General features: G+C 43.4%; 1 protein-coding gene across 1 annotated transcript; it reads left to right on the top strand.

Moving 5' to 3' along the window:
• The first annotated feature begins 502 nt into the window (after window positions 1-502).
• Window positions 503-11,631, top strand: LOC142495626 (low molecular weight neuronal intermediate filament-like). The gene is made up of 4 exons (XM_075601341.1): window positions 503-1,318; window positions 4,394-4,714; window positions 5,354-5,478; window positions 6,675-11,631. The coding sequence occupies exons 1-4, from the start codon at window positions 599-601 to the stop codon at window positions 6,916-6,918; spliced, it is 1,410 nt and encodes a 469-aa protein (XP_075457456.1). The 5' UTR covers window positions 503-598; the 3' UTR covers window positions 6,919-11,631.
• Window positions 11,632-26,109: the final 14,478 nt, after the last annotated feature.

The following is a 26,109-nucleotide window of genomic DNA, read 5'->3' as shown; positions in this document are numbered from 1 at the left end:
TTTATTTATTTTAAAACCTACAAAATCAGTCATAATACAAAATAATGTTATATTTATAATCCTATACATCATCACTACTACACCAATAATACTGGATCATTACACACAAATCTATATTACTATACAATATTATATGTGTGTGTGTGTGTGTGTGTGTGTGTGTGTGTGTGTGTGTGTGTGTGTGTGTGTGTATATCTATATACAGATATACACAATTTTTTCTTTGAACCTATATAAATCAAAACCGCAGCACCAAATATTGTATATGTATAAAGTTATAGATCATTAATTTACCATTAGCAGTGTACAGTAACTGTAAACCAAGAGCAAGGAATATATACAATAGCGTATCTATCTTATGCAGCATAATTACCGTACATTCAATTCATTGAAATGTCTTAATTTAAAGAAAGCTGCAGATACTTGCAGGGGAGAGCAGGTGGGCGTGGTCAGCTCCTATGATGCGCCCCTCTGGGTTTGGTATACGGTATATATAGTGATGCTGCAGCCAGGTCTGCAGTGTGCATTGTTTGCAGGAGCAGAGAGAAGGAGCCGAGTCCTCAGCCACACCAGCAGCATCCCACACCCACCTCCAGCCATGACTTCCAGGGACTTCTACACTTCATCTTACAAGAAGATCTTTGGAGACTCTCCTAGGTCTTCCAGTCACCTGTATACAAGCAGTAGCAGCAGCAACAGATCCCAGGGATACAGACCCAGGGAAACCTACACCAGCTCTTCCAACTACAGGAAGGTCAGCCGCTCCCCTCCCAGCCACCTCACTCCCGCACTGCAGGACCACTATGACCTGACCCAGTCAACAGCCATGAGCAATGAGCTGAAGATAGTGAGAACCAACGAGAAGGAGCAGCTGCAGGGTCTCAATGACCGCTTTGTCACCTATATTGAGAAGGTGCACCACCTGGAGCAGCAGAACAAGCTGCTGCAGGCTGAGGTGACCTTGCTGAGGCAGAGGCAGTCAGAGCCCTCCCGGCTTAGCCAGGTTTATGAGCAAGAGATTAGGGAGCTGAGGTCCAGGCTGGAGGAGCAGGTGCAGGAGAAGGACCAGGCACTGCTTGACCGCCAACATCTGGAGGGCTGTGTCAGCCAGCTGCAGGAGAAGCTAGAGCAGGAGGTCGGCAGGAAGGAGGAGGCGGAGGAGACCTTGAGGGGCTATAGGAAGGATGTGGACCACGCCACTCTCAGCCGCCTGGAGCTGGAGAAGAAGGTGGAGTCCCTGCTGGATGAAGTGGCTTTCCTGAGGAAGGTCCATGAGGAGGAGGTGGCTGAACTGCAAACTGCAGTAACAGAGGCGCAGGTGGGTCCCAGGAGAGGGGGGACAGGGCGGTGGCTCGGGGAGGGGGGAAGGGACACTGACGCCTTTTGACGCTATCGGAGCTCACACAACATTGTCTGATATATCATAAACAGTATGAAAGTCAACACAACACTGTCACCTTATGATGGGGACACGTGTCACTGAGAGGACACACAGCAGGGGCACCTTTTGATGGGGAAAGATATCACTATAAAAGGACACACAATATTGTCACCATCTGATGGGGACACATAACAGTGTGAGGGAACACCCTGCATTCTCACAATCCCTGAGAGTGAACATAGCACTGTCACCTTCTGAGGGTAATGCAGCTGTCACTCAGTGGTCACATAACGCCGCCACTGTCAGAGTGAAGGAACACCTGTGTAGTCATGTAGAAGTCACCTGCTGTTGGGGGCACACTCCACTGTCACCTACTCGGGTACAGTGTGCTCCGCCTGATTGAGAGGAGACATAATGATATTCATTACTTAGCACTAAGCTCTTAACTCATGAGACCCCATTTAGTGGTGTTTAGGCGTGATCTAAAACACCATTGCTTTATTTGGCCTTGCAGCAGTGGAGGTGTTAATAGAATATGTGCAGGATGAGTTATAAGTGAATAGGTTTGGGTGCTGTCAGTGTCAGTCTTGCCCCTCTGCCCTCCTATGTGTGAGATGGTTTCTGAGGAGAGATAAGCATCTGCGTCTCTGCATCTGCCACTCCCAACATTACATAACTAGAGCAGCATTGCAGAGGGGAGAATGCACCTCTCTGACAATCATCATAGTGCATTGTAAGAGTATCCTATATACTCATATAATGAAATGGGAACATCGTATAATGATGCAGACTATCCCTATATATTTCTAACCTACATTTTAAATGAGAATGGGGCTGTGTGTGTGTATTTTTTATTTTTTAAGTTGTGGTGAGTGAAAAAGGCGACAAAAAACCTCCACCGTTAGCATATAGCCAATAAAGAATATAACTTTTGAGCACATTGACATGTCTTAGACAGGTCTGCAACCCTGCCTTTCACCATTATCACCAAGCATAAAGTGCTCCCACTGCAGCAAGGGATTCTGGGAAACGACATGCAAATGAGCACACAATGTGTCACCTTTTGCCTGAAAGACCATTTACATGGAGCCCATATGCTTAAAAGTTGTGTGAATAGCATTGTATATGCTTATATGGGCTCCATGTAAATGGTCTTTCAGGCAAAAGGTGACACAATGTGTGCTCGTTTGCATGTTGTTTCCCAGAATCCCTTGCTGCAGTGGAAGCACTGTATGCTAGGTGATAATGGTTGAAAAGCAGGGTTGAAGACCTGTCTAAGACTTGTGAATGTGCTCACAAGGTGTGTGTGCGTGCGTGCGTGCGCGCTGCTATAGAATGGGTTAACTCTCCCATGAAGGAAGCTGGTTCAAAAGGACTTGAGAGACCCTTCCTTCACACGTGTGAGAGGAGAGGTGCAGTTACTGCAAAGGCGTAGCCCTTCACGTGACACACAGACATCCGGGAATGTGACTCGGTAGGACATTAGCGTCACTGCTGTCACCCTTTATTCACTGCTCTTCGGAGCCCCAATTAGCTACCAACATGCCTCCTTCCCATCATTCCCTTTAGTGTATTCCTATATCAATGGCTCAATCACCTCTTTATGGTTGTGGCTTAGAGGTGCAGCATTGTATAGTTAGGGTCCCGAGAGCTTTCCAGACCACAGGTCTCCTCCCCTGCTGTGTGTGCAGTTGTGTCAGGTTTGCATAGCTCTGTCCTCACTAATACAATTCTCGTGTTGCTCCATTAACCTTTACGCTGCCAGTGCAATGCGGTGCTGGCCCTCGTGGCAGCGAAATTGTTAAATGGCACCCCCAACGCTCTAGGATCTATACAGCGGCTACCATGTTATTCACTTATCCATCCTGTTTTCCGACGCCACATTTCCCTGTACAATAAGGATCTGTGCAGTGATAGGATGGACCTGGCTACATGTCTTCCAGCAGGCACTGCCCAGCCAGATGATTATGTTTCAGAGCCGATAATTGCATTGGTTTGGAGACAGGCGAGCCCTCTGGGAGACGTGCACTAATAAGGTTTTTGAAGACCGCTGCCGTGACCTTCCTCAATCCAGCTGTTCTTTTTAATGCGTTTGCCTACCCATCATGCTCTGGAGCACTGCAGCCAGGACATGCTTCACATGTGCAGGTCAGCTCCAACTGGGCAAGAGGTCTTGTATGCTGAGAGACGGTATAACACATTTAGGGGCAGCACTCCTCACCTCAGCTGTTGGGGTGTTGCAATCAGCTCACTGATTTGGAGTCAGTTTCACTGATTTTGTGTTTTCACCAGCATCTTCAATGGAGTATCACTGATAAATGATATTTAAGTCTCCCTAAATTTGACATCCATGTTTGCTCCCTCCTCCTCCCACCACCACCCCTCTAAAACATCAAAAGAAACCAAACTTTGATTTTAGCTTTGCATTAGTTGAAGGATACCATTTAGATTATGTTGGTTACCAAAGGTTGTTATTTTGGCCAGCTGTGTGGGATTGCACTTTTGACCATTTCATTACTTGAGTGAAAGAGTTTAAAGGGGCAGTTCCCCATCATGTTTATTTTTTATTTCCCAATACTGAATAATTATGGATATGTTTTGACCTCTAGTTTTTTTTTCCCCTGCTCAATTTTTTTTCAAATGCGTATTTTATTTCTAAAAAATAAAATTGCCCAAATTAATATGGCTGCTACGTCCCACTCAGTGACATTATTAGACCTCTTGAACTGGAACCTAGATGAGACCCTTTGATGTCTGCATGGAAAACAGCTCTGTGCTGGAGTGGAGATAGCAAGAATGAACAGCAGGAGTTGATATGTGAACGATCCACTGCAGTGTATAAAACATTTAAATTTCATGTCCTCACGTTGAGCTCACTTTCAAAATAGGTCATATTGGGGAGGACTGCACTTTTAATACACGTATCAGAAGCTACCAAGCATGAAACATCTTCATTCAGTCATCTTGAGTGTCTGTAAGGTTGTTAGAACTGTCCCCTTGCTGTTTGTACAGATCACGGTGGAGATGGATGTACAGAGTAAGCCAGATCTCACGGCCGCTCTGAAGGAGATCCGCATGCAGTATGAGGTGCTTTCCTCCCGTAACCAGCAGTCGGCGGAGGAGTGGTACAAGACCAAGGTCGCCAACGTGTCGCAGGAGGCATCCCGGAACAACGACAACATGCGCCAGGCTAAGGAAGAGATCACCGAGTACCGCCGTCAGCTACAGTCGCGCACCCTGGAGATTGATGCTCTGCGCAGTGCTAACGAGTCCCTGGAGAGGCAGCTGCAGGAGGCTGAGGACAGGAGCAACGAGGAGATCGCCCAGCTGCAGGTAACCCACGTGGGCCACTCTTATCAGTGTAAGAATGCTCTTGTGTGCAGGACGTTCTTATCAGTGTAAAAGTACTTTAGTGTACAGGATGCTCTTATTAGTGTAAAAGTACTTTAGTGTACAGGATGCTCTTATTAGTGTAAAAGTACTTTAGTGTACAGGATGCTCTTATTAGTGTAAGTGTGCTCTTGTGTACATCTTCTTCACTCTTTATAGAACAGACGCTCTAATTAGTGTAACACTGGTCTCATATATAACTTCTTAACATTTTAAACTTGTTAATTCTTTACCTATGCTCTTCTTACTATAAAAGTATTACCATTTTAACTTCACTTCCTAGAGCACTTATAGGTTCATTCAGTAAGTCCCTATTGATATAATACTAATAAATGGCGATACAGAGCTGCACTATCACTTATTCACTATCTAGAGCTAATACTAATAAATACACAATGGCTGCAAAGTGGATGGATTGCAGGCCAAGCATGACTCTTCGTCAGGAGTTAAGATTCTTTCTTTTGTCCTGATGGGTCGAGGATTAGCCTGATACTTTGGCTCCTTCTTGGTATTAACATTCATTTGAAGGCTGGTAATGTTTTTCCCGTTCCTGAAATGTCTGCTTCTATTCTTCTTGGGCAGGAGACTATCAACCAGCTTGACAATGCTCTGAGGACCACCAAAGGGGAAATGGCTCGTCATCTGAGAGAGTACCAGGACCTCCTCAACGTCAAGATGGCTTTGGATATTGAAATAGCAGCTTACAGGTAAAGGAAACTCTATGCCAAAGAAATGAGACACACGTATTGTTATATATTTCAGACCATAGACACACTTGATAGTACAAATATATAAACATACAGACAGGACACTCATGCTATAACGGGATGAGAGTCTTTTGAAAATGGAAATTTACAATCTAGGTGACATACCTTCCAACCAACTTCTTCAGGTCCGTGATAATAATGATCCAGGACTGTCTTACTGCAGACTTTATCATACCAAAGGTGCTAACAGACCTGCAAATGGGAATAGAAAGCTAGGACTGGATCATTATTATAGATAGATGGCAGGTATGGTAGTGCCCCCCATAGGTGGTACTGGAACCTAAGGCCAGTGACCCCCCTACAGAGTCACTGAAATTTGCTGAAAGAGTCAGCAAAATATAATTGATCTTTTACACACGTCTAAATTGCTAGTCAGCGGAGCCAGATCTTGACAGTTGCAGGGTATGGTGTAATGCAATCACTGACATTATGGGAGAATAGAGGCCAAAAACATACAAATCCCACTTGTTATCCATATATTCAGTTTGTGTATCAGTTTGTCTATGGAAGAGAGGTGATAATAGGGGGTTAGTGGGGAAAAAGTGGATGCAGTGACAGGTGGGCGAAGGGTCCCATGAGACAATACCTGCTTACTGCCTCCTAAAAACTATTACCACCCCTAAAAGAGTGAATGATGTAACCTGGTGATTAAGGGAGCTGGAGCTCATCAGGAGGATAAGAAGGAGTTGTTGTGATCTTGGCAACATGGAGTTATTTATACATATGATCCCAAGGGTATTGCTCTGGCAAGTGATTCAGGAGACCGCAATGCTGCATAACAGCTACAGTACAAAACTAGCATAGAAGGCAGCAGCTTACTTGAATCTTTGAAGTGGGAGAAAGTTCCTGTAAAAATACCTGTTGCCCGGTTTAGAACAACTTGGCATATAGAGTGAGATGAAGCTTTAATTTCAGCATGTTGATGTCACTGCCTTCACTTGGGAGAGAGAAGCTAATAAACAGCAAGGTTGAGAGAAGCAGGGGATTCTGGAAGAGCAAATGGCAGCCATACTGTAGGAACCTTCTACAGAGCTTAAATCTTACTAAGAGTGAGAAAGACGGCTTCATAGCAAATACAATAGGGGCCAGTGTATTTATTCTCTTTAACCACTGCCTCACACATCTCTGTTTTATAGGAAACTACTGGAAGGGGAAGAGACGCGTTTAACCTCAGTCAGTGGGGGGAACATGTTCGGCATCGGTTACCCATACTCCTCTGGGTCTTATTCCGGGGGCAAGAGTTTTACGGCAAGTTCCATCACCATCAGGAAGGAGGAGAAGAGAGAATCGTCAGAGGGAGGGAAGGGGGGTACCCCTGAGCAACCCAAAACAACCAAGCAAGGGGAATCCCAAGCAGAAAAAACCCAGCCAAAAAATTGAACCCCCAAAATGATGTTGTAAGCAACCTGATTTCTTTCGTTGAGGGGGGAGGGGGAAGGGGTTTTGAGGCCCAATGCTAATATATATATATATATATATATATATATATATATATATATATATATATATATATATATATTGTATTATTATTATTTATTTTATTTATTTTTTACCCCTGTGCTACTGGGGGCACCTGCAGTGAAGGAGTTAAAAAAAAGTCTAATGCTAACCCAAATATGTGCGCTCCCCTAATTGCTGCTTCATAGTTAATGTACCTACAAATTCCACTAAATCTGAGAAATAAAAAAAATTCACCATGGAAGTCATCGCTGTGCGTGGTTTGCTGTGAATCAGTGGTCCCTGTGCAAGATAACCAATGTGAAGACCACCATCTGGAAAACACACATTCTATTGAATCGTTTTCATACGCTCTCTAAAACCCATGAAAACAAGCCCTCCAAAAAGGGCAATTGTTTTTTAAACTTCTTTAGTGCCAAGTTCCAGGCTTCCTTGTGTAACAGTCAGTTTTCAGATATGTAATGCAGTGGTTTTAAACCTTTTTTTCAGTTAAGGAACCCTATAACTATATTGTGAAATTCTGTGGATCCCCAACCCTCTCTAATAGCGCGTCTGTGATCAGATGCATTGTAAGGAACCCCAACCCTCTCTAATAGCCCATCTGTGATCATATGCATTGTAAGGAACCCCAACCCTCTCTAATAGCGCGTCTGTGATCAGATGCATTGTAAGGAACCCCAACCCTCTCTAATAGTGTGTCTGAGATCAGATGCATTGTAAGGAACCCCAACCCTCCCTAATAGCGCGTCTGAGATCAGATGCATTGTAAGGAACCACAATCCTCTCTAATAGCGCATCTGTGATCAGATGCATTGTAAGGAACCCCAACCCTCTCTAATAGCGCGTCTGAGATCAGATGCATTGTAAGGAACCCCAGCCCTCTCTAATAGCACCTCTGAGATCAGATGCATTGTAAGGAACCCCAACCCTCTCTAATAGCACCTCAGATCAGATGCATTGTAAGGAACCCCAACCCTCTCTAATAGCACCTCAGATCAGATGCATTGTAAGGAACCCCAACCCTCTCTAATAGCACCTCTGAGATCAGATGCATTATAAGGAACCCCAACCCTCTCTAATAGTGTGTCTGAGATCAGATGCATTGGAAGGAACCCCAACCCTCTCTAATAGCACCTCTGAGATCAGATGCATTGTAAGGAACCCCAACCCTCTCTAATAGCGCGTCTGTGATCAGATGCATTGTAAGGAACCCCAACCCTCTTTAATAGCGCGTCTGAGATCAGATGCATTGTAAGGAACCCCAACCCTCTCTAATAGCACCTCTGTGATCAGATGCATTGTAAGGAACCCCAACCCTCTCTAATAGCACCTCTGAGATCAGATGCATTATAAGGAACCCCAACCCTCTCTAATAGCGTGTCTGAGATCAGATGCATTGTAAGGAGCCCCAACCCTCTCTAATAGCGCCTCAGATCAGATGCATTGTAAGGAACCCCAACCCTCTCTAATAGCACCTCAGATCAGATGCATTATAAGGAACCCCAACCCTCTCTAATAGCGTGTCTGAGATCAGATGCATTGTAAGGAACCCCAACCCTCTCTAATAGCACGTCTGAGATCAGATGCATTGTAAGGAACCCCAACCCTCTCTAATAGCGCGTCTGAGGTCAGATGCATTGTAAGGAACCCCAACCCTCTCTAATAGCGCGTCTGTGATCAGATGCATTGTAAGGAACCCCAACCCTCTCTAATAGCACCTCTGAGGTCAGATGCATTGTAAGGAACCTCAACCCTCTCTAATAGCGCGTCTGTGATCAGATGCATTGTAAGGAACCCCAACCCTCTCTAATAGCGCGTCTGAGATCAGATGCATTATAAGGAACCCCAACCCTCTCTAATAGCGTGTCTGAGATCATATGCATTGTAAGGAACCCCAACCCTCTCTAATAGCGCATCTGTGATCAGATGCATTGTAAGGAACCCCAACCCTCTCTAATAGCACCTCTGAGGTCAGATGCATTGTAAGGAACCCCAACCCTCTCTAATAGCGCGTCTGAGATCAGATGCATTGTAAGGAACCCCAACCCTCTCTAATAGCGCGTCTGAGATCAGATGCATTGTAAGGAACCCCAACCCTCTCTAATAGCGCATCTGAGGTCAGATGCATTGTAAATTCTCCTGTACTTGGTTCAATTTTCAAATGTCCTGAACACTGCAGGGAACTCTAGGAATGCCTGAGGAACCCAAGGGCTCTTCGGAACCCGATTGGAATACAGTGATGTAAAACGTGACTGACACTTTCTATCACTTTGACACTTTACTTTCAAACATTCCCTTCACAAATCCCCTTTTACCTCTCAGCCCCCCTTCTGCATATTATGGCCCAGGATTAAGAAATCCCAGAGTTAACCTTTTACCTTCTGCTGCATCTAACGCTGTAAGCATCTTTACAACCTAGAGCAGGAGTGCGCAAACTGGGGGAGCACGATACTCTGTAAGGGGGGGGCGCCGAACCGAGCGCCGCGCTTCCAGAGGCCCCGCAAACTTCCCCACAACATTTAAATTGATTGACAGGGGTGTGCTGGGCCTCTGTAACTGCCTCTTACCTTCTTCCCGGCTTCTCCTTCATCTTCTGATAGCGACGATGCATCGCCGTGACAACGCAACGTCACATGACGCTGCGACGTCGCACAGGCGAGGAGAAACCGGAGAGCCCCTGACCCAGAGCCCCCTATAACACGTGTGCCTCGTCTCTCAAGCACCGTCTGAAATTGGGTTTAACCCCCTTCCGCTCTAGAAGCGAAAGGGTTAAAGGTCCATTATCGATGACAGCAAAATAAGATAAAGCAATATGATGAATTGTTTCTCCTTCCCCAAAGTCGCCTTATAATATTATATAAGGCTCTATACGGCACTCATTTCCACTACTTATACGGCCCCTGTTCTTTCTGCGTTGAAGCCACTTCCCAGCGCTAGAAAAGAGGTCGGCTCCATTCATCTAAAAGGCCCTAAATGATTCTCAGAGCATTGATTAATCCCATATGGGAATTATTTAACTCTACTGGCTGCAAAACAGCATCAGCTTTATCAATGGATAGACTCCAGCTGCATTCATTGTTTTTGTTGGTGCTGCGGTTACCTCCAGTTTTGCAGCCGGGAGACTTTACGTCACTAGACCCCTATGAGGGGAATGTACAATCATTTGTAAAGACGGGGAATGTCGATGCGGAAGTTATATCTTTGTTGCGCTACAGCAGGGAAGTAGAGAATCATTGTATACAGCATTAAACATGGAATAGAGGGGAATGCCCCTTTAAACGCGCAGGTAAATCGCTGCATTATTCAAGAAGATCATTACATTTTAACCCCTTCCCTGTCGCAAGTCACTGACATACACTTGCAGTGTACGAGCGGCTCGTATTCAATGTAAAAATGCTTCTCGGTGCCAGAAGATTTTCCGTCGCCTTCAGATGAATGGAGCTGTTCTCTTCTTCAGCACTGGGAAGTGGCTTCACAGCATATACAATAAGGGCCTACGGGTACATCCTATCAAGTCTGAAGTGGCCGCAAATTACTCATTGACGTCAATGGGAACTTGCCGCTTCGGCTTTATCTAGAATATACCACTGAGTTTTTATGGGTCTGTAGTATCCCCCGCAAGAGTTTTGAGATCTCTGCTTCATCTGCTAAACCCTCTGTGGCGGGTTTCAGCTAAACAGACAGTTAATAGCATAAAAAAAAGAAAGTTAGGAGGTGTAGTAGGAGATGTACTAGGAGGTATAGTAGTAGCTGTATTAGGAGGTGGAGTAGGAGATGTAGTAGGAGGTGTAGTATCATATGTACTAGACGGTGTAGTAGTAGGTGTGCTAGGAGATATAGTAGTAGGTGTATTAGGAGATGTAATTGGAGGTTGAGTAGGATATGTATTAGGAGGTGTAGTAGTAGGTTTACTAGGTAGTGTATTAGGAGATGTAGTAGGAGGCGGAGTAGGAGATGTAGTAGGAGGTGTACGAGGAGGTGGAGTAGGAGATGTAGTAGGGGGTGTGCTAGGAGGTGGAGTAGGAGATGTAGTAGGGGGTGTATGAGGTGTGCTAGGAGGTGGAGTAGGAGATGTAGTAGGGGGTGTACGAGGTGTGCTAGGAGATGTAGTAGGGGGTGTACGAGGTGTGCTAGGAGGTGGAGTAGGAGATGTAAGTAGGGGGTGTACGGGGAGGTGTGCTAGGAGGTGGAGTAGGAGATGTAGTAGGGGGTGTACAAGGAGGTGTGCTAGGAGGTGGAGTAGATGTAGTAGGGGGTGTACGAAGTGTGCTAGGAGGTGGAGTAGGAGATGTAGAAGGAGTTGTACGAGGAGGTGTGCTAGGAGGTGGAGTAGGAGATGTAGTAGGGGGTGTACGAGGTGTGCTAGGAGGTGGAGTAGTAGATGTAGTAGGGGGTGTACGAGGAGGTGTGCTAGGAGGTGGAGTAGGAGATGTAGTAGGGGGTGTGCTAGGAGGTGGAGTAGGAGATGTAAGTAGGGGGTGGAGTACGGGAGGAAGGAAAGGGAGGATAGAGCAACACAAGTGTGGAGTTGCAGGTAGCTAAAAGGGTTATGTAACCTAATGCATGGTCTTGCGTGTCACAGGGAGGCCAGAGTGTATTCAGAGGACATAACAATAAAATCCGACTGAAAAACAACCGTATGACTGTGTTTTCTTTTACGGCAATGGATTCTGGTCGCTTAACCCTTTCACTGCCAGAGGGGCCTGCACCGCATTGCAGAGCTATGTATGGAGCGTACGGGGCTATTCGTCTCTGAAGCAGCATTGCAATTTTAAAGGAGTAGTATAAATGGCTCATTTCAGGTATGTAATGAGTGTACGGGGCTATTACTTTTTGAAGCAGTATTCCAATTTTAAAGGGGGTTAATAAAAATAAATGAGTTACATATAGTGGTGCAGTGTTTCGCTACATGTTTCCTGCTGTGCTGCGGAGGGCACTGAAGCAGTTACTGGAGCCCCTCCTCCTGCAGGACTATGGTTCACAGGGCTGCTCCTGATCCTAAATCCCCTTGGTTTAACCATCTGGATGAGCGGTCAGCTTAAAAGCATCTGCAGTCATCTTTCAGGGGCTGACTTCCCCCTGGGATATCAGCTTCGCTGCTGTGGTCTGACAGGGATCAATGCAGAAAGCCTCCTTCCTCTCAGTCCAGGTTTGAGAGAGTTCCCCCCATTTAGAGATTTGTGGATGCGGTGTGTTCCTGAGCTGCAATAATATCATCGAGCGCAACAGCGGCCAACTCCAGTCCTCAAAAACTGGACCCCCAACAGGTCAGGTTTTCAGGATAGCCCTGCTTCAGCAGAGGTGCTCAAATGATTGAGCCATCTGTGCTGAAGCAGGGATATCCTGAAAACCTGACCTGTTGGTGACTTTTGAGGACTGGAGTTGGCCACCCCTGATCTAGCGGATGACGTGAGAAACTAACAAGCTGGCTACACTATGTGAAGATCTTCTTTAAAACATCGAACAGATGAACCGGAAACTACTATTCATTGTTGATGTCTGGGGGCAAATTTAAGGCCGATGTCCGATCAACTTTAGTATATATATTGGAAATATGAATTATGAAGTGAAAATACAAGATAATGATAAGATGAGCAAGTAAGCGCTATGTACATTTATGGCGCTATATAAATAAAGACATACAATACAATACAAGTGACTTGTTAGACTTAGGCGGGTCCCCAGTGGTAACGGCGGCGCGCGTGAAGGCGTACGCGCTGCACACCAGACACACCTCTTATCAGCAGGCCCCGGTGGTTTCTGTTGTGGGCACTCACGCAGTGCGATGGCGCGTCAGCCAGCAGGGCATGCGGAAGAGGAACACGGACAGAGGAGGACTCACGTGGGATTGCCGGTGGTGATTTTTGAAAAGTATTTCACCTGTGTTTGGGACTATATATTGGCCGGAGTTGGGGTATGGGTATGCCAGTCACTTGGGAAAGACTACGCAGATGGTCGAAACATTGTGCTGTTCTGACGAATAAATTATTTTTGGAAAATCCGCAGTGCCCTGGATCATCCACTTTATTTAAGTATAGGATTCTTTAGATGGGTATTCCCTGAACCAGGAGGAGCACCGGTGACTGTGGGTAAATTGTATTATATCTTTTTTCATGGTGCGCAGCATTACCTCTACTTATGTATTTTAATATTGTTGTACAGATGTCCAGTCCGAAGAATTAAAATGATATTTGATAGATTTTCAATCAATTCTATTTTTATGAATCAACATTTTCATTATTATTTGGTTGGGGATAGCTAGTGGGCCCAACTGGGTTTTCTCTCAATCTTTTGTTGTACTTTTTTTAACTGTTTGAGCTGGAGTCACCACTCAATTATTTTATGCTTTTCTCCCGAGTAAATTGCGTGACCTGAGCACCCGCAAGGAAGCTTGTTTGATGCATCTAATAATATAACGATAATAACATACAGAACTATGAGAACACAATCCAAAAATATCATATAATGTATATTAATAAAGATTTGACTTATGGAAATGCAATTAGCAAAATATCTACTAATGCACCACTACCAGGGTGTTCTGAATGCATGTTTAATTTTTGCTCTCTAATATGAATTACTCAAATTAGTAATAGTAGTATTAATGAGCAATTTGTCTTTGTTTCTTTTTATTTATTGATTCTCGTATTTTCTCATTTGAGTTATCTCTATTACCATAGTTTGCACTTTGTATTTCTATACATTTAAAAATAAAAAATATACATATATAATATATATGAGAATAATAATAAAAGCAGTGGAATAGTTGATTTAACTCTTTGGCTTCCTAATGAGCCTGAAGGTATTGCAGTGCAAAAGGGTTCGTTTTGTTTCATTCCATCCCAGTCACCATGTTTTCTCCTTCCCTATTCTGTACCTTTATTCTTTGTGTGCTTCCCTCCTCTGTGTGATGGAGATGTAGAATGTAATCTTCACACCTTCCTCACACTTCAGTGGGGTGTAATATTGCTGCCAGGTCAACGGATTATATATTTTCTGCAGCTGTCAACCATACTGCGATATTGAATCTCAGAGCCAAGCTTCAATTCAGGGTTATCAATGGACTAAATTGGAGTGGAAGGAAGGTCTACAATACATTCATCTATAGCAGAATGGGGAACAAGGTAAATGTCACGGACCCAAGGTGTCAGGTGCAGGAGAGGATCTCAGTGTCCGGTACAGCAGGCAGAAGCAAAGACGTAATGGTGTTACAGGCAGAGATCAGAGGCAGGCAGCAAAGAAGTGTCGTCGGGGTCACTCACAGAGGTCAGGGCAGGCAGTGAAGTAGCATCACCGGGGTCACAGGCAGAGGTCGGAGGCAGGCAGCGAATAGGCAGAGAGAGGGCTAGAACACGGGGACAGGACTGGGACACAAAGACAGGGCCGGGACATGGGAACTGTGCCGGGACACGCCAGAAGAACAGACAAGGATTTTTAATTTAACTACCACTCAAATATGATACAGAAAAACAGAGGTCAGGACACAGAACAGGGCATGGGCAAGAAAGAGTCTGTAGCAAACAAAACAAGGATAAAGACTAAACAGAAACAGAAAACTTATAAAGACAGAGAATCCGACAGAAGACAGGTGCGGAAAGGATACTAAATATAACCATGAGGAAACAGCAGAGGGGAATCCCAGTCCAGACAGGAGCAATAGCACAACCGGTGGACATGCAAGGAAACATGTCAGGATGAACCCAACATTACTCAACCCTCACCACGGACATCCTCTGGACGATCCTCCAGAATTGGCTGGGTGTTCATTATGGCAGGCCGATTTAACGTGGTCCAGTCGGGTATGGGTAGCAGACTTGAAAGCCCCATAGAAAACTTAGACGATTGTATACTCCTATAGATACCAGTTCCTGATGAGAATCTAAATAGTTGGACGTGCAAACTGGTAGCAAGGATAAGGACCCAGGCATAGGCTGTATAAGCCCATTGAAAGGCCAAAAGATTAATGCAAATGTGTTCGTAGGAGCAAGAGGTAGGAAGTACAGAGGGTTGGTCAGAATAATATGGCGAAAGTTCCAACGGAGCAACTCTACTACTCAGATCAACAAACAAAAGTGCATGAGGACCACTCCTTAGAAAATACATTATGGAACTATACTTACTTATTGATCCAGAGGAAGGCAAACAAAAAACCCCGGTGACATATCACCCAATGATATCTCACAATGGGAAAAATACATTCCTTCCTGACTCCAAGAATTGGCAATCGGATTACTCCCTGGATCAACATCCTTCCCATGTTTACTTATTTGGTATATCCCTGTATACCTTTCTTTAAAAAAAAAAAAGATGTCCAACCTTTTTTTGAACAAATCTATTGTATCTGCCATCACAGTATCCATGGGTAATGAATTCCACATTTTAGCTGCCCTTACTGTAAAGAACCCTTTCCTTTGTTGCTGGTGAAATCTCCTTTCTTCCAACCTTAAGGGATGACCTGAGTCTTTTGTACTGCCTGTGGGGTGAATAGTTCTTTTGAAAGCTCCTTGTACTGTCCCTGAATATATTTGTACAGTATATAGTTATCATATCCCCTCTTAGACGCCTCTTTTCTAATGTAAACAAATCTAATTTAGCTATCCTCTCCTCATACCTTGTTCATTTATGTAACTGTACTTGTAACCATGTATTATTTGTATTACTCTGTGCCCAGGACATACTTGAAAACGAGAGGTAACTCTCAATGTATTACTTCCTGGTAAAATATTTTATAAATAAAATAAATAAATAAGTTAGATTGTCCATCGCCTTGTGTCACGGGAGACTCCTGTGGCGGGTAGGATCTCGGTGGCCGGAACAGCACGAGCGTAGTAGGGGTAACAAGCAGGGGTCCGAGGCAGGCGGCAGGTAGCGAAGTCAGGTAACAAGCAGGGGTCCGAGGCAGGCGGCAGGTAGCGAAGTCAGGTAACAAGCAGAGGTCGGCAACGAGGAGACTGGAACAGGACAGGCGGGGTGGGACAGGGACTGAGAACAGGGAGCAGGAACAAACAGGGACAAGCCAGATTACTAGCAAGGACCTTTACTGTGAACAGACTATAATACAGGTACAGGACATAAACAGATCAGGATCAAAGACAGGCATGTGCATGGGAGTCTGACTTGAAGCAAAGGCAAAACCAACAGACAGGAAGCAAGCTATAAGGACAGAGACAGGAGCAACAAGATGACAGACAGACAGAGGAACCCAGAGCCAACAGAAGGCAGCAGCACACCCAGTGGACAAGGAAGCTATGGCTAGGCAGGAGGTCTAGGCGATCCTGACACCTTGATTAATTTGGTGGCTCTTCTCTGCACTCTCTCTAGTTCCATAATGTCTTTTCTAAGGAGTGGTGCCTAAAATTGTACTCCAGTTTCAAGGTGTGGTCTTACTAATGCTTTCTAAAGGGGCATCAATATGTTTACTTCCCTTCCATCCATTGCCCGTTTAATGCAAGATAAGATCTTATCTTGTTTGCCTTTGCAGCAACTGCATGACATTGGGCACTATTGCTAAGCCTGCTGTCTACAAGCACTCCTAAATCCTTCTCCATCAAGGATTCCCCCAATTTATCCCCATTTAATTTGTAAGTCGCCTGTTTATTCTTACTTCCCAAATGCATAACCTTACATCTATCTGTATTAAACTTCATCTGCCATTTACCTGCCCACGTTTCCAGTCACTCCAAGTCCTTCTGGAGAGAAATTTCATCCTGCTCTGATTCTATTATCTTACACAACTTAGTGTCATCAGCAAAGATGGAGACTTTGCTCTCGATGCCAAGGTCATTAATAAACAAGTTAAAAAGCAGTGGTCCCAGTACCGATCCCTGAGGTACTCCACTCACGACCTTAGCCCAACCTCAAAACGTTCCATTTATGACAACCCTCTGTTGTCTATCCTTCAAAAAGTTTTCTGTCCAGGTGCATATATTTTTACAGAGTCCAATTTTCTTTATTTTGTACACCAACCTCGTGTGGAACCATATCAAAAGCCTTTGCAAAATCTAAGTAGACCACATCAACTGCATTACCCTGGTCTAAATTCCTATTTACCTCTTCAAAGAAACAAATATGGTTAGTTTGGCATGATCTATCCTTCATAAATCCATGCTGACTATGACTAATAATTTTGTTTTCCCATTAGGTATTCCTGAATATTATCCCGTATTAAACCTCAAAGTAGTTTCCCCACTATTCAAGTCAGGCTTATAGGCCTGTAATTCCCCGGGTGTGATCTAGCTCCCTTTTTAAATATAGGCACCACATCTGCTTTACGCCAATCTTGTGGTACTGAGCCTGTGGAAATGGAGTTCTTGAATATTAAATGTAATGGTTTGGCTATTACTGAACTTAACTCCTTGAGAACTCTTGGATGTATGCCATCGGGGCCAGATGCCTTACTTACTTTCATTTAGTGGATAGCAGACTGTAGCACTATGATAGCATTGCGAATGCGCCTATAGGAAGACACAGCTTGCTTGGCTATGACGTAGGATCTGTATCCGGACTGAATCACACAAGCAGCCTTCTTTGTATTCCTGTAGTGTTTGTGTCTATGAAACTTTGTAACATTTTACTAGAGTACAATCACACGTATTCATATGTTCAGACTTCCTCCTTTGTCATTACATTGTCCAAACCGACTGAAGAATGCAGGCTGTTTTATTCTGGTGATAAAGCTGACGAACTTTCATCTCTCTGTAGGCAGCCTGTGTGACGACCATTGCGGAGCGTTTGATAATTTTCTCTCTCCATCCTTCCATGGATAAGAGCTCTAGTATCTCTGAAATGTTAGGATGCTTCTCTTCTTTCTTTCAGTCTGTTCTGATTTTAGAAAGTTCTAACTGCAAACACAGGGATTTGCCTCGTTCTTGTTCCAAGGCGCCCTTTGCTTCTTCCAGTGCCAATTCCCTCCTTGACTTTTCTTGTTCCAATAGTTTATTTTCCTTTTCCATTTTATAGAGTTTCTTAATTCCTTCACTGACTTGGTCAGTCAAAGCTGAATTCACTCCTTGCATATTCTTGTACTCTATACAGTCTCTTGAATCACTCCAGGCTTTTTCATAGGTATCCTTCCATGTACTCACCTCTGTGTTGAGACTGCGAATCTCCTCCCAACAAGCTCAGTTCAGTGCTAACTTGATCAATGAGGCCCTGATTCTTGACATCAGTGTATGACCTCTCCAAATTATTAAAAATGTGCTCCACGTGACTCTCCAACTGGTGTCTTTCTTTCTCCAAAGATATACACTTAGCAACTGCTGCAGACAGACATTTATGTAGCTCAGCCTTGGCATCTTGCTCTTTATCCAATCGTCCCCAGAGGCAATCAATCTCATCCAATGCAGACTGAAGTGCCTGAGATTCGGCATCTTTAGCTTGGATCAAGGCTTCATCTTTTTTTTACCCCACTCCCGGGACGATTCCTGGGTTTGAGTCGCTCGATTGAGTCGCTCGAGTCGCAACGATTGAGTCGCTCTGGGCTGCAGCACATCTCGGCTCCTTTCTGACACATGCTTTTCTGATGTTGCAGGGTCATATTTAATTCTTTCTGCAACTTCCACGGTAAGAATTCCTTTCTTCTTATTTTTCTTCCTCTTTGCCTTGGGAAGCTCTGAAGCGTCAGCGGTACCATGATCACACTTATTGCTCAAAACTTCTGTATGTTCCCCGTACCCATCACGCATAGAATCAGAAATGGGAATCTCGGACTCTGCACAGGAGTCAGTGAGAGACAAACTTGTCTTTAAAGTGGGAGCCATAAAATCAGAACGAGGGAAAACAAACACCCCAGGAAAACCAGTGAAAAGTGAATGTGTCTTTAAAACAGAAACTTTGGCATTAGCAATAGAGATATCAAGCACAGCAAGGAAACCAGAGACAGAGGAACATGCTTTCAAAGCTGAGGCTTTAGAATCAGTAATAGGAATATCCCACATTTGAGGGGAATCACATAGTACAGGAAAAACAATTCAAAGTACTCTTGTCTTTGAAATGGGCACCTGTGAATCAGCAGTGGTCACACCAGGCACTGCAGGGAAATCAAGGAGAGGCAAGCTTGTTTTTGATGTGGAAGTCTGAAAATCTGCAGTGGTTATACTAGGTGCTGCAAAAGAAATCAGGGAAAGGTGCACTGGTCTTTGAAGCAACAGCTTTAGAATCAGCAATAGACATTTTAGACAAAACAAGTGTTCCTATCCTTACAGTGGGTGCCGTGGAAGGTTTCCTTCTTGGGACCACAAAAGCCATTTCTGCTGGGGTTCTGCACAAAAACTAAAAGGGCCTTTGTCAGGGAAAAAATCATAACAAGCCCTGCAGAAGAATTGAAGCAAAAAAATATATATATATATATATATATATGTATATATATATATATATATATATATATATATATATATATTCCATAATAGGATTTTCAAACTAAAAAAGTACTCATCTTTCCCCATGAAAAAAGGAAGGGGTCTTTCCTCAGGGCAATGTAGGCGGGCTGCTGAGTCTGTACCAGTGAGATCCAGGAGTGGCCTTTGTTTTCTGTCTATGTCTTTTGAAAACAAAACGATGTATGAATTAGACAAACAATGAGTAATTAAGAGTCAGAGCATGTGAAAAAGTAAGTGAAACTCTGGTTTTATCAGCTAAATTAAAGCTGATAATTAAAATCAGGTGTTTAAATAATTAGGTAGATATTCAGGTGTGAGTTTGGGAGGCCCCACCCTATATAAAGATCAGAAACTTTGTGAGTTTGGTCTTCATCATACACGTGTGTGGAAACATGTCATACCATGATCAAAATAAATCTCTGACGTCCTCAGAAAAGCAGTTATTGATGTTCATAAGTCTAGAAAGTGTTACAAAAAACATTTCTAAGGATTTGGGACTCCACCAATCAACTGTTAGACAGATAGTTCAACACCACAATAACTCTACCCAGGAGCGGTCGTCCTGCCAAAATTTCTCAGAGAACAAACCGACAAATGATCCAGGAGGTCAAAAAGACCCCCAGAGTAACATCCATGGATATGCAGGCCACTCTCGCCTTGGCTAATGTCAGTGTTTATGACTTAACTATCAGAAAAAGCTTGAAAAAGAATTGTGTTAGCCAGGAGGAAACCACTGCTCTCTAAAAAGAACATTGCTGTCTGTATGAAGTTTGCCAAAGAGCACATAGACGATCCACAAAACTTCTGGAACAATGTTCTCTGGACAGACAAGTCAAAGGTAGAACTATTTGGCTTCAATGAGAAACATTATGTTTGACGAAAACCAAAACTGCATTCGAACAGAAGAACCTCATCCTAACCGTCAAGCATGGTGGTGGACGTGTAATGGTTTGGGGCTGCTTTACTGCCTCAGGACCTGGATGGCTTGCCATCATTGACAAAACCACGAATTCTGCATTGTATAAAAATATTCTAGAGGAGAATGTCAGGCCATCTGTCCGTGAGCTGAAGCAAAAGTGGGTCATGCAACAAGACAATTATCCTAAACATACAAACAGATCTACAAAAGAATGGCAACAGAAGAAGAAATTCTGCGTTTTAGAATGGTCTAGTCAAAGTCCGGACCTAAACCCCATTGAAATATTGTGGCAGGACCTGAAGCGAGCTGTCAATGCAAGGAAGACCTTAAATGTCACTGAATTGAAGCAGTTCTACAAGGAGGAATGGGCTAAAATTCTTCAAAACCAATGTGAGAGAGACTGACCAGCAGTCACAGGAAACGCATAGTTGAAGTCATTGCTGCTCAAGGGGTACTGAATCTAAAGGTTCACATACATTTTCACACATGGATTTTGAATGTTTAATCATTTGTGGATAAATAAATGTTGACGAAGTATCATGTTTTTGTGTCCTTCATTTGTCATGGTTATCTTTATGTATTATTAGGACTTAGATTAAGATCTAATAACATTTTAGATTTGAAATATGAGGAAAACCGAAGTGGTTCACAAACTTTTCTCACCACTGTAGGCGTCAGGTGCACTAGAGGATCTCAGTGGCTGGTATAGCAGGCAGAAGCGAAGACGTAACGGGGTCATAGGCAGAGGCAGGCAGAGAAGAGGCGTCATCGGGGTCACTCACAGAGGTCAGGGCAGGCAGCAAAGAAACATCGTCGAAGTCACAGGCAGGCACAGGAGGCAAGCACACGAAGAGGCAGGAACAGGACTGGAACACAGGGACAGGGCCGGGATACGGAACAGGGCTGGGACACAGGAACAGGTCTGGGACACACCAAGGATACAGGCAAGGACCTTTCATTTAATTACAACTCAAACATGGCACAGGCAAACAGAGGTCAAGACTAGATAGAAACAGGAAACGTATAAAGGCAGGCAGAAGACAGGTGCAGAGAGGATACTAAATGGAAACCTGTGGAAATAGCATAGGGGAATCTCAGTCCAGGCAGGAGCAGTAGCACACCCAGTGGACATGTAAGGGAACTGTGGACAGAACATGCCAGGATGTTAATAAAGTATTTTAGTATTCATCTCTTGGCATACTGTATGTAGGGAATTTATCATCCGGGATTATACATTTTCCTACCTACCTATGCAATCACTAGCCATCATTTAGCCATCTTTGGCTAATAGCACTTTTACCCATCCCAGTTGTTGGTGCAGGGGGTGGGTGAAGGTGGTAGTTGCCCAATGGTGCGGTTTAGGCCTTGCGGGAGGGGTTAACCCCTTCATTACCTTAGCGGTTGTAACCGCTACGGTAATGAAGGGGTTAACTTCTACTGCCACCCTCCAGCAAGGCCTAAACACCCACCCTGGAGCAACTGCAAGCTTCACCCACCCCCTGTACCAACACAAATCACTGCCTGCTATTTAACCCTTTCATTACCTCAGCGGTTAGCCCCTAAGGTAATGAAACTGGCTGCAGTTTTATTTTTATTGCACAGGATTGATACCGGATCTCCCAGCCGGCCTCCGGTATCAATCCTGTGCAGTAAAACTAAAAGAAACTCCATTTATGCATCTTGCAATTCCTTTAGCTGGCGCCAAAATATTGCACGTTTTTATAGTACTATATGCTTATCACCGCTTAGTAAATAGTAAGTTCTGGCAACAAAAAAAAATGCGATTTCGGGCATGGTTTGGCTTATCGTACGGCTTGTTTTAGCCAGTGTTATAGTACTATAAAAAGCCGTTTTAGTGCAATATTGCACTGTTTTCGGAGCTTTGTGGATAGCAACACAGACAATATTGCACTATATTATGTAAGTATGTTTGTGAGCTGACTCCTATCAATTGAGAAATGATACTCTAATTAACTATTTTGTATTTAAAACCAGAGACAGAACATGAACCACAGACAGAGCTCAGTGCACATCCAGTGAAATGTATACATGGTACAGTGCCTAAATATATATGTATAGATATCTATTAAATATAATGGTCTTTTAGTTTAACATTTTGGCCAAAGTGTTGTAAGCCCCTTAGCACTACACGGCAGACCACATCTCAAGGGTCCCTAACACTAATATAAATTCTTAATAACCTGTGCATTACCAGGAAGAATGATTTATAATAAATCTGTCAAAATTAGTTGCATAGTTCTAAGTCTGATTGAAGCTTTTATTAACCTGTACATTACCAGGAAAAGCACTGTGTATTAGATTTGTCACAAATCATACTGCAAGCAAGCAAGTTCCCCTGAGAGTGGGAGATGCTATGGAGTGAGCTTTTAACCACTTGAATGTGGGAGGGGGTGAGCTTCAACAAGATAGGAAGATCCACCCTCCAATCAGCTAAGACCAGCTGAACAAGAATTGTAAAACATACAGGACACCTGCAAGCTCATATTGAACCCCCAAAATAACCACAACATATATATAAGCATATAAGTGTCACAGAGGAGTGCTACTGAGCATGGCAATATATATTTAAAACCAGTAAGTATGTTTGTGAGCTGACTCCTATCAATTGAGAAATGATAATCTAATTAACTATTTTGTATGTCTGAGTTGATTAGACAAACCCCTCCCTTAAGTGTTAGTCAAATGCATGTGAATAGAGTACTTAAGTCACTGTAGCATGGCTGTGAGCCACAAGGCTGTGTAACATCAAAAGCATCACATCATAAGTGTACATCAAAAGTGTCTACAAGAGTTCATTTTGGAGTTGAATTTGGAGGAAGATCTGGACTCTGCATTACAACTTTGCCACTGTGAGACATTAACTTTTAACATCTGTGATTTATTTGTACACTTTTATCCTCCCGTACCTTGGAACTCTCTCCTCCTTCATCTCACTATGCCCTCCCTATTGCTTTTTCTGTTTACTATTTCCTTACTCCTTTGTGAACGTCTCTGTTCTCTCCAACTTCCCCACTCCCCACTGCACCATTATTTATACACCACTCTCCCAACAGCTTCTTCACCCGTCAATAAAAAACACCCACACAAATCCTCTATTCACACCCTCTATCTACTCCTTCCTGCTGCTGGGGATCTCCCCTATGCCTGAAGCCAGACATACACACCTGATCTCACTCATGTCTCCCTGCCACATCTTCCCCTGTAAATGGTGTTAACCTTTTCATTTAACACTAAACCTTCCTTAAATTTTACCCCACAAATCAAGCATCCCAATAGCCTGCACTCATGGCTATTGTCCAACACTCAGTCACACCTACCACCCATAGTGACCAAGCACTGCCATCTACAGCACTTACTCCCTCACCTGCTGTGTCTGTAAGTTTCCCATTAAACCTCTTAGATTGTAAGCTCTTCGGGTCAGGGATTTCCTTTTATATTGTCTGATTTTGCTGCACTTATTGTATAATTATAATTCCCTGTACTGTATTCTTTGTGAAGCGCTGAGTACACTTTTGGTGCTATATAAATAAAGACATACAATACAATAAGGGCATTTACAGTGCTATAAGTCACTTATCGAAGTTTAGTGAATAAGCCACTAAGGCCATGCTTATAGTGCTGGCGACGGAGACGGCGACCGATGATGTCACCCATCACAGTCGCCACCCACGAAAGTAATAATTTTACTTTCAGCGACGTCGCTAGCGACGGGGTCATTGATTGGTTCAGAGACAGTCACATGTGGCGACAGTCTCTGAAAAATCAAATTTCCCCGGCGTCCAAATTTTTGGTCGCAACGTCGCTCTGTCGCGCTTACTATAAGCGCTCGCGATGGAGTCCATTGTTTTGTTTTGGAGCGACGTCGCGTCGCCGGCACTATAAGCGCAGCCTTAGCCTCCAGCCAGAAAAAGCATATAAGAAGCTAGCTTTAGAATGTATATTCGGAATCATTACCAACAACCAGTGCTAAATCTGCCTGTACAAAGCTTGTGTTGCCACAGAAGAATACAATTCAGAACTGTTAAGAAATAAATCTGTCACTCTTTATTCGAAACTGCGACTGCAAAGAAAGGATCTCACGCTGATATTTTTTTTAAAGCATATTTTCATGTATAAGAATGAGGACACGTTTTGCAAAAAATATCAAAATCGAATTGCAAATCAAGAAATAGATCAATCCAAAGTGAATTTACAACTTGACCCAATGCATATAATGAAAAAAGACTTAAATAGGGGATGACACACCCACCCAGATCTCATTATTTGTTCTAGTGTCGTGTTTGTGGATTCATTGGAAGGCGATGCCTTTTAAAAAGGGAGTAAGAGACTATACGAGTTGGTTTAATATAAGTATAAAAAAAAGAAAGAAAAGAAAAAGTGTCTAAATTTGGTTTAAAATATGTAAATGCAATATAAGTATTTTATTTGTGGTTCACTGCCCACAATGAGTGCACTTAATACAACTGTATCATAACTGTGGGGTTACACACATCCAGACACTGCAAAAGCCCTATTTCAGTGCCTGGGTAGCCACGTTTAGGCATAACTTAAAGCAGCAGTACAAACTTCCGTTTTTTATTTTTTTACCCCCACTTTAATATGTGCATCAATACAATCCACACAATGATAAGTAATTAGCTAACTTGCCGATCGGTCTGTTCTCCTGTGATCGATGAAGATTCAGCTCGGGGGTTCACTAAATGGCTGTCAGTGCAACAGTAGAGGACCAAAGATACAAAGTTCTGTGGCGAAGATCACGTGACCAGGCAGTCACTAGATCAATTAGGGCACTGCTAGAGAGAGGGCGAGCTCAAAAAGGGGTGTGCCAGAGCCTGTTTCAGAAGAGGAACAGGATGCGACTTTGGAAATGGTTGCTATAGAAACCAAAAAACTTTTTGTTAAATTATAATAATACAATAAAAATGTCAGAGTTGTTAAAAAAAATAGTATTTTCTCATAGTTCAGAACTGATTTATTAAAAAAAACATAAAAACAAACAACATGTAGGATATTTCTTGGTCTGCAGCTTTAAATAACGAAACGTTAAGTCCCCGCGTTAACTTAACGGACTTTAGTGTATATGCAATACTATGATGATAACGCATCATTTGCATCTCATCATCACTAACGTCCGTTACAGATAACGTACTGCTCTTTACGGGAGAAAACACGGCCTAACATTCCATTATTGTCTTTTGAAGATACATTGTTACTCTTTACGGGATGTTAAATTAGGTTAACACCATGCTAATTCACATAACAGAGCTTTGTGGGTCTAGTCCTTGACGTGTATTACCTTGTTCCACTAGTTTGGCAGCCCGGCTTCGTATAGAAGGGCTTAGAGGCAGAAAAGATGCTGTCAAAATAACTTATTGATACACTTACACAGCAATGTGTTGCAATTCCCCCCAGCAGTGAAGATGTTAACAGTGTCCGGAAAGCACATTCATTCTTGTTTCTCTTCCGAGAAAAGCATTGAATCGGAAGCCGAGCTGTGTGCAGGCTACTTTAATGAAGACGCAATATGTGCATACAAAAGGACAGGTAGTCTAGGGCTTCATTAACAGGAGCCAGATTAGTAAAATTAAATGATTGCAGCTCCAATATAAGTGGGACAGAACATACATTTAAACAGCCTGCTTTATTGTCCGAGATGCCAACTTCCAAGAACCACAAGACAGTGCGATTTTGTGTTTCTGGACCATAAAACTGTATTTTTAGTGGGAAAAGTGCTGTTTTTTTTCCCATTGAATTTTATGAGCTGATTCTAAAAATCAGCGAGACCGACTCCAAATC

Source organism: Ascaphus truei, chromosome 5 (assembly GCF_040206685.1).
Source record: "Ascaphus truei isolate aAscTru1 chromosome 5, aAscTru1.hap1, whole genome shotgun sequence".
NCBI classification, from domain to species: Eukaryota; Metazoa; Chordata; class Amphibia; order Anura; family Ascaphidae; genus Ascaphus; species Ascaphus truei.
The sequence above is the reverse complement of the archived record's forward strand: the minus strand, read 5'-3'. Positions and strand labels throughout refer to the sequence as shown.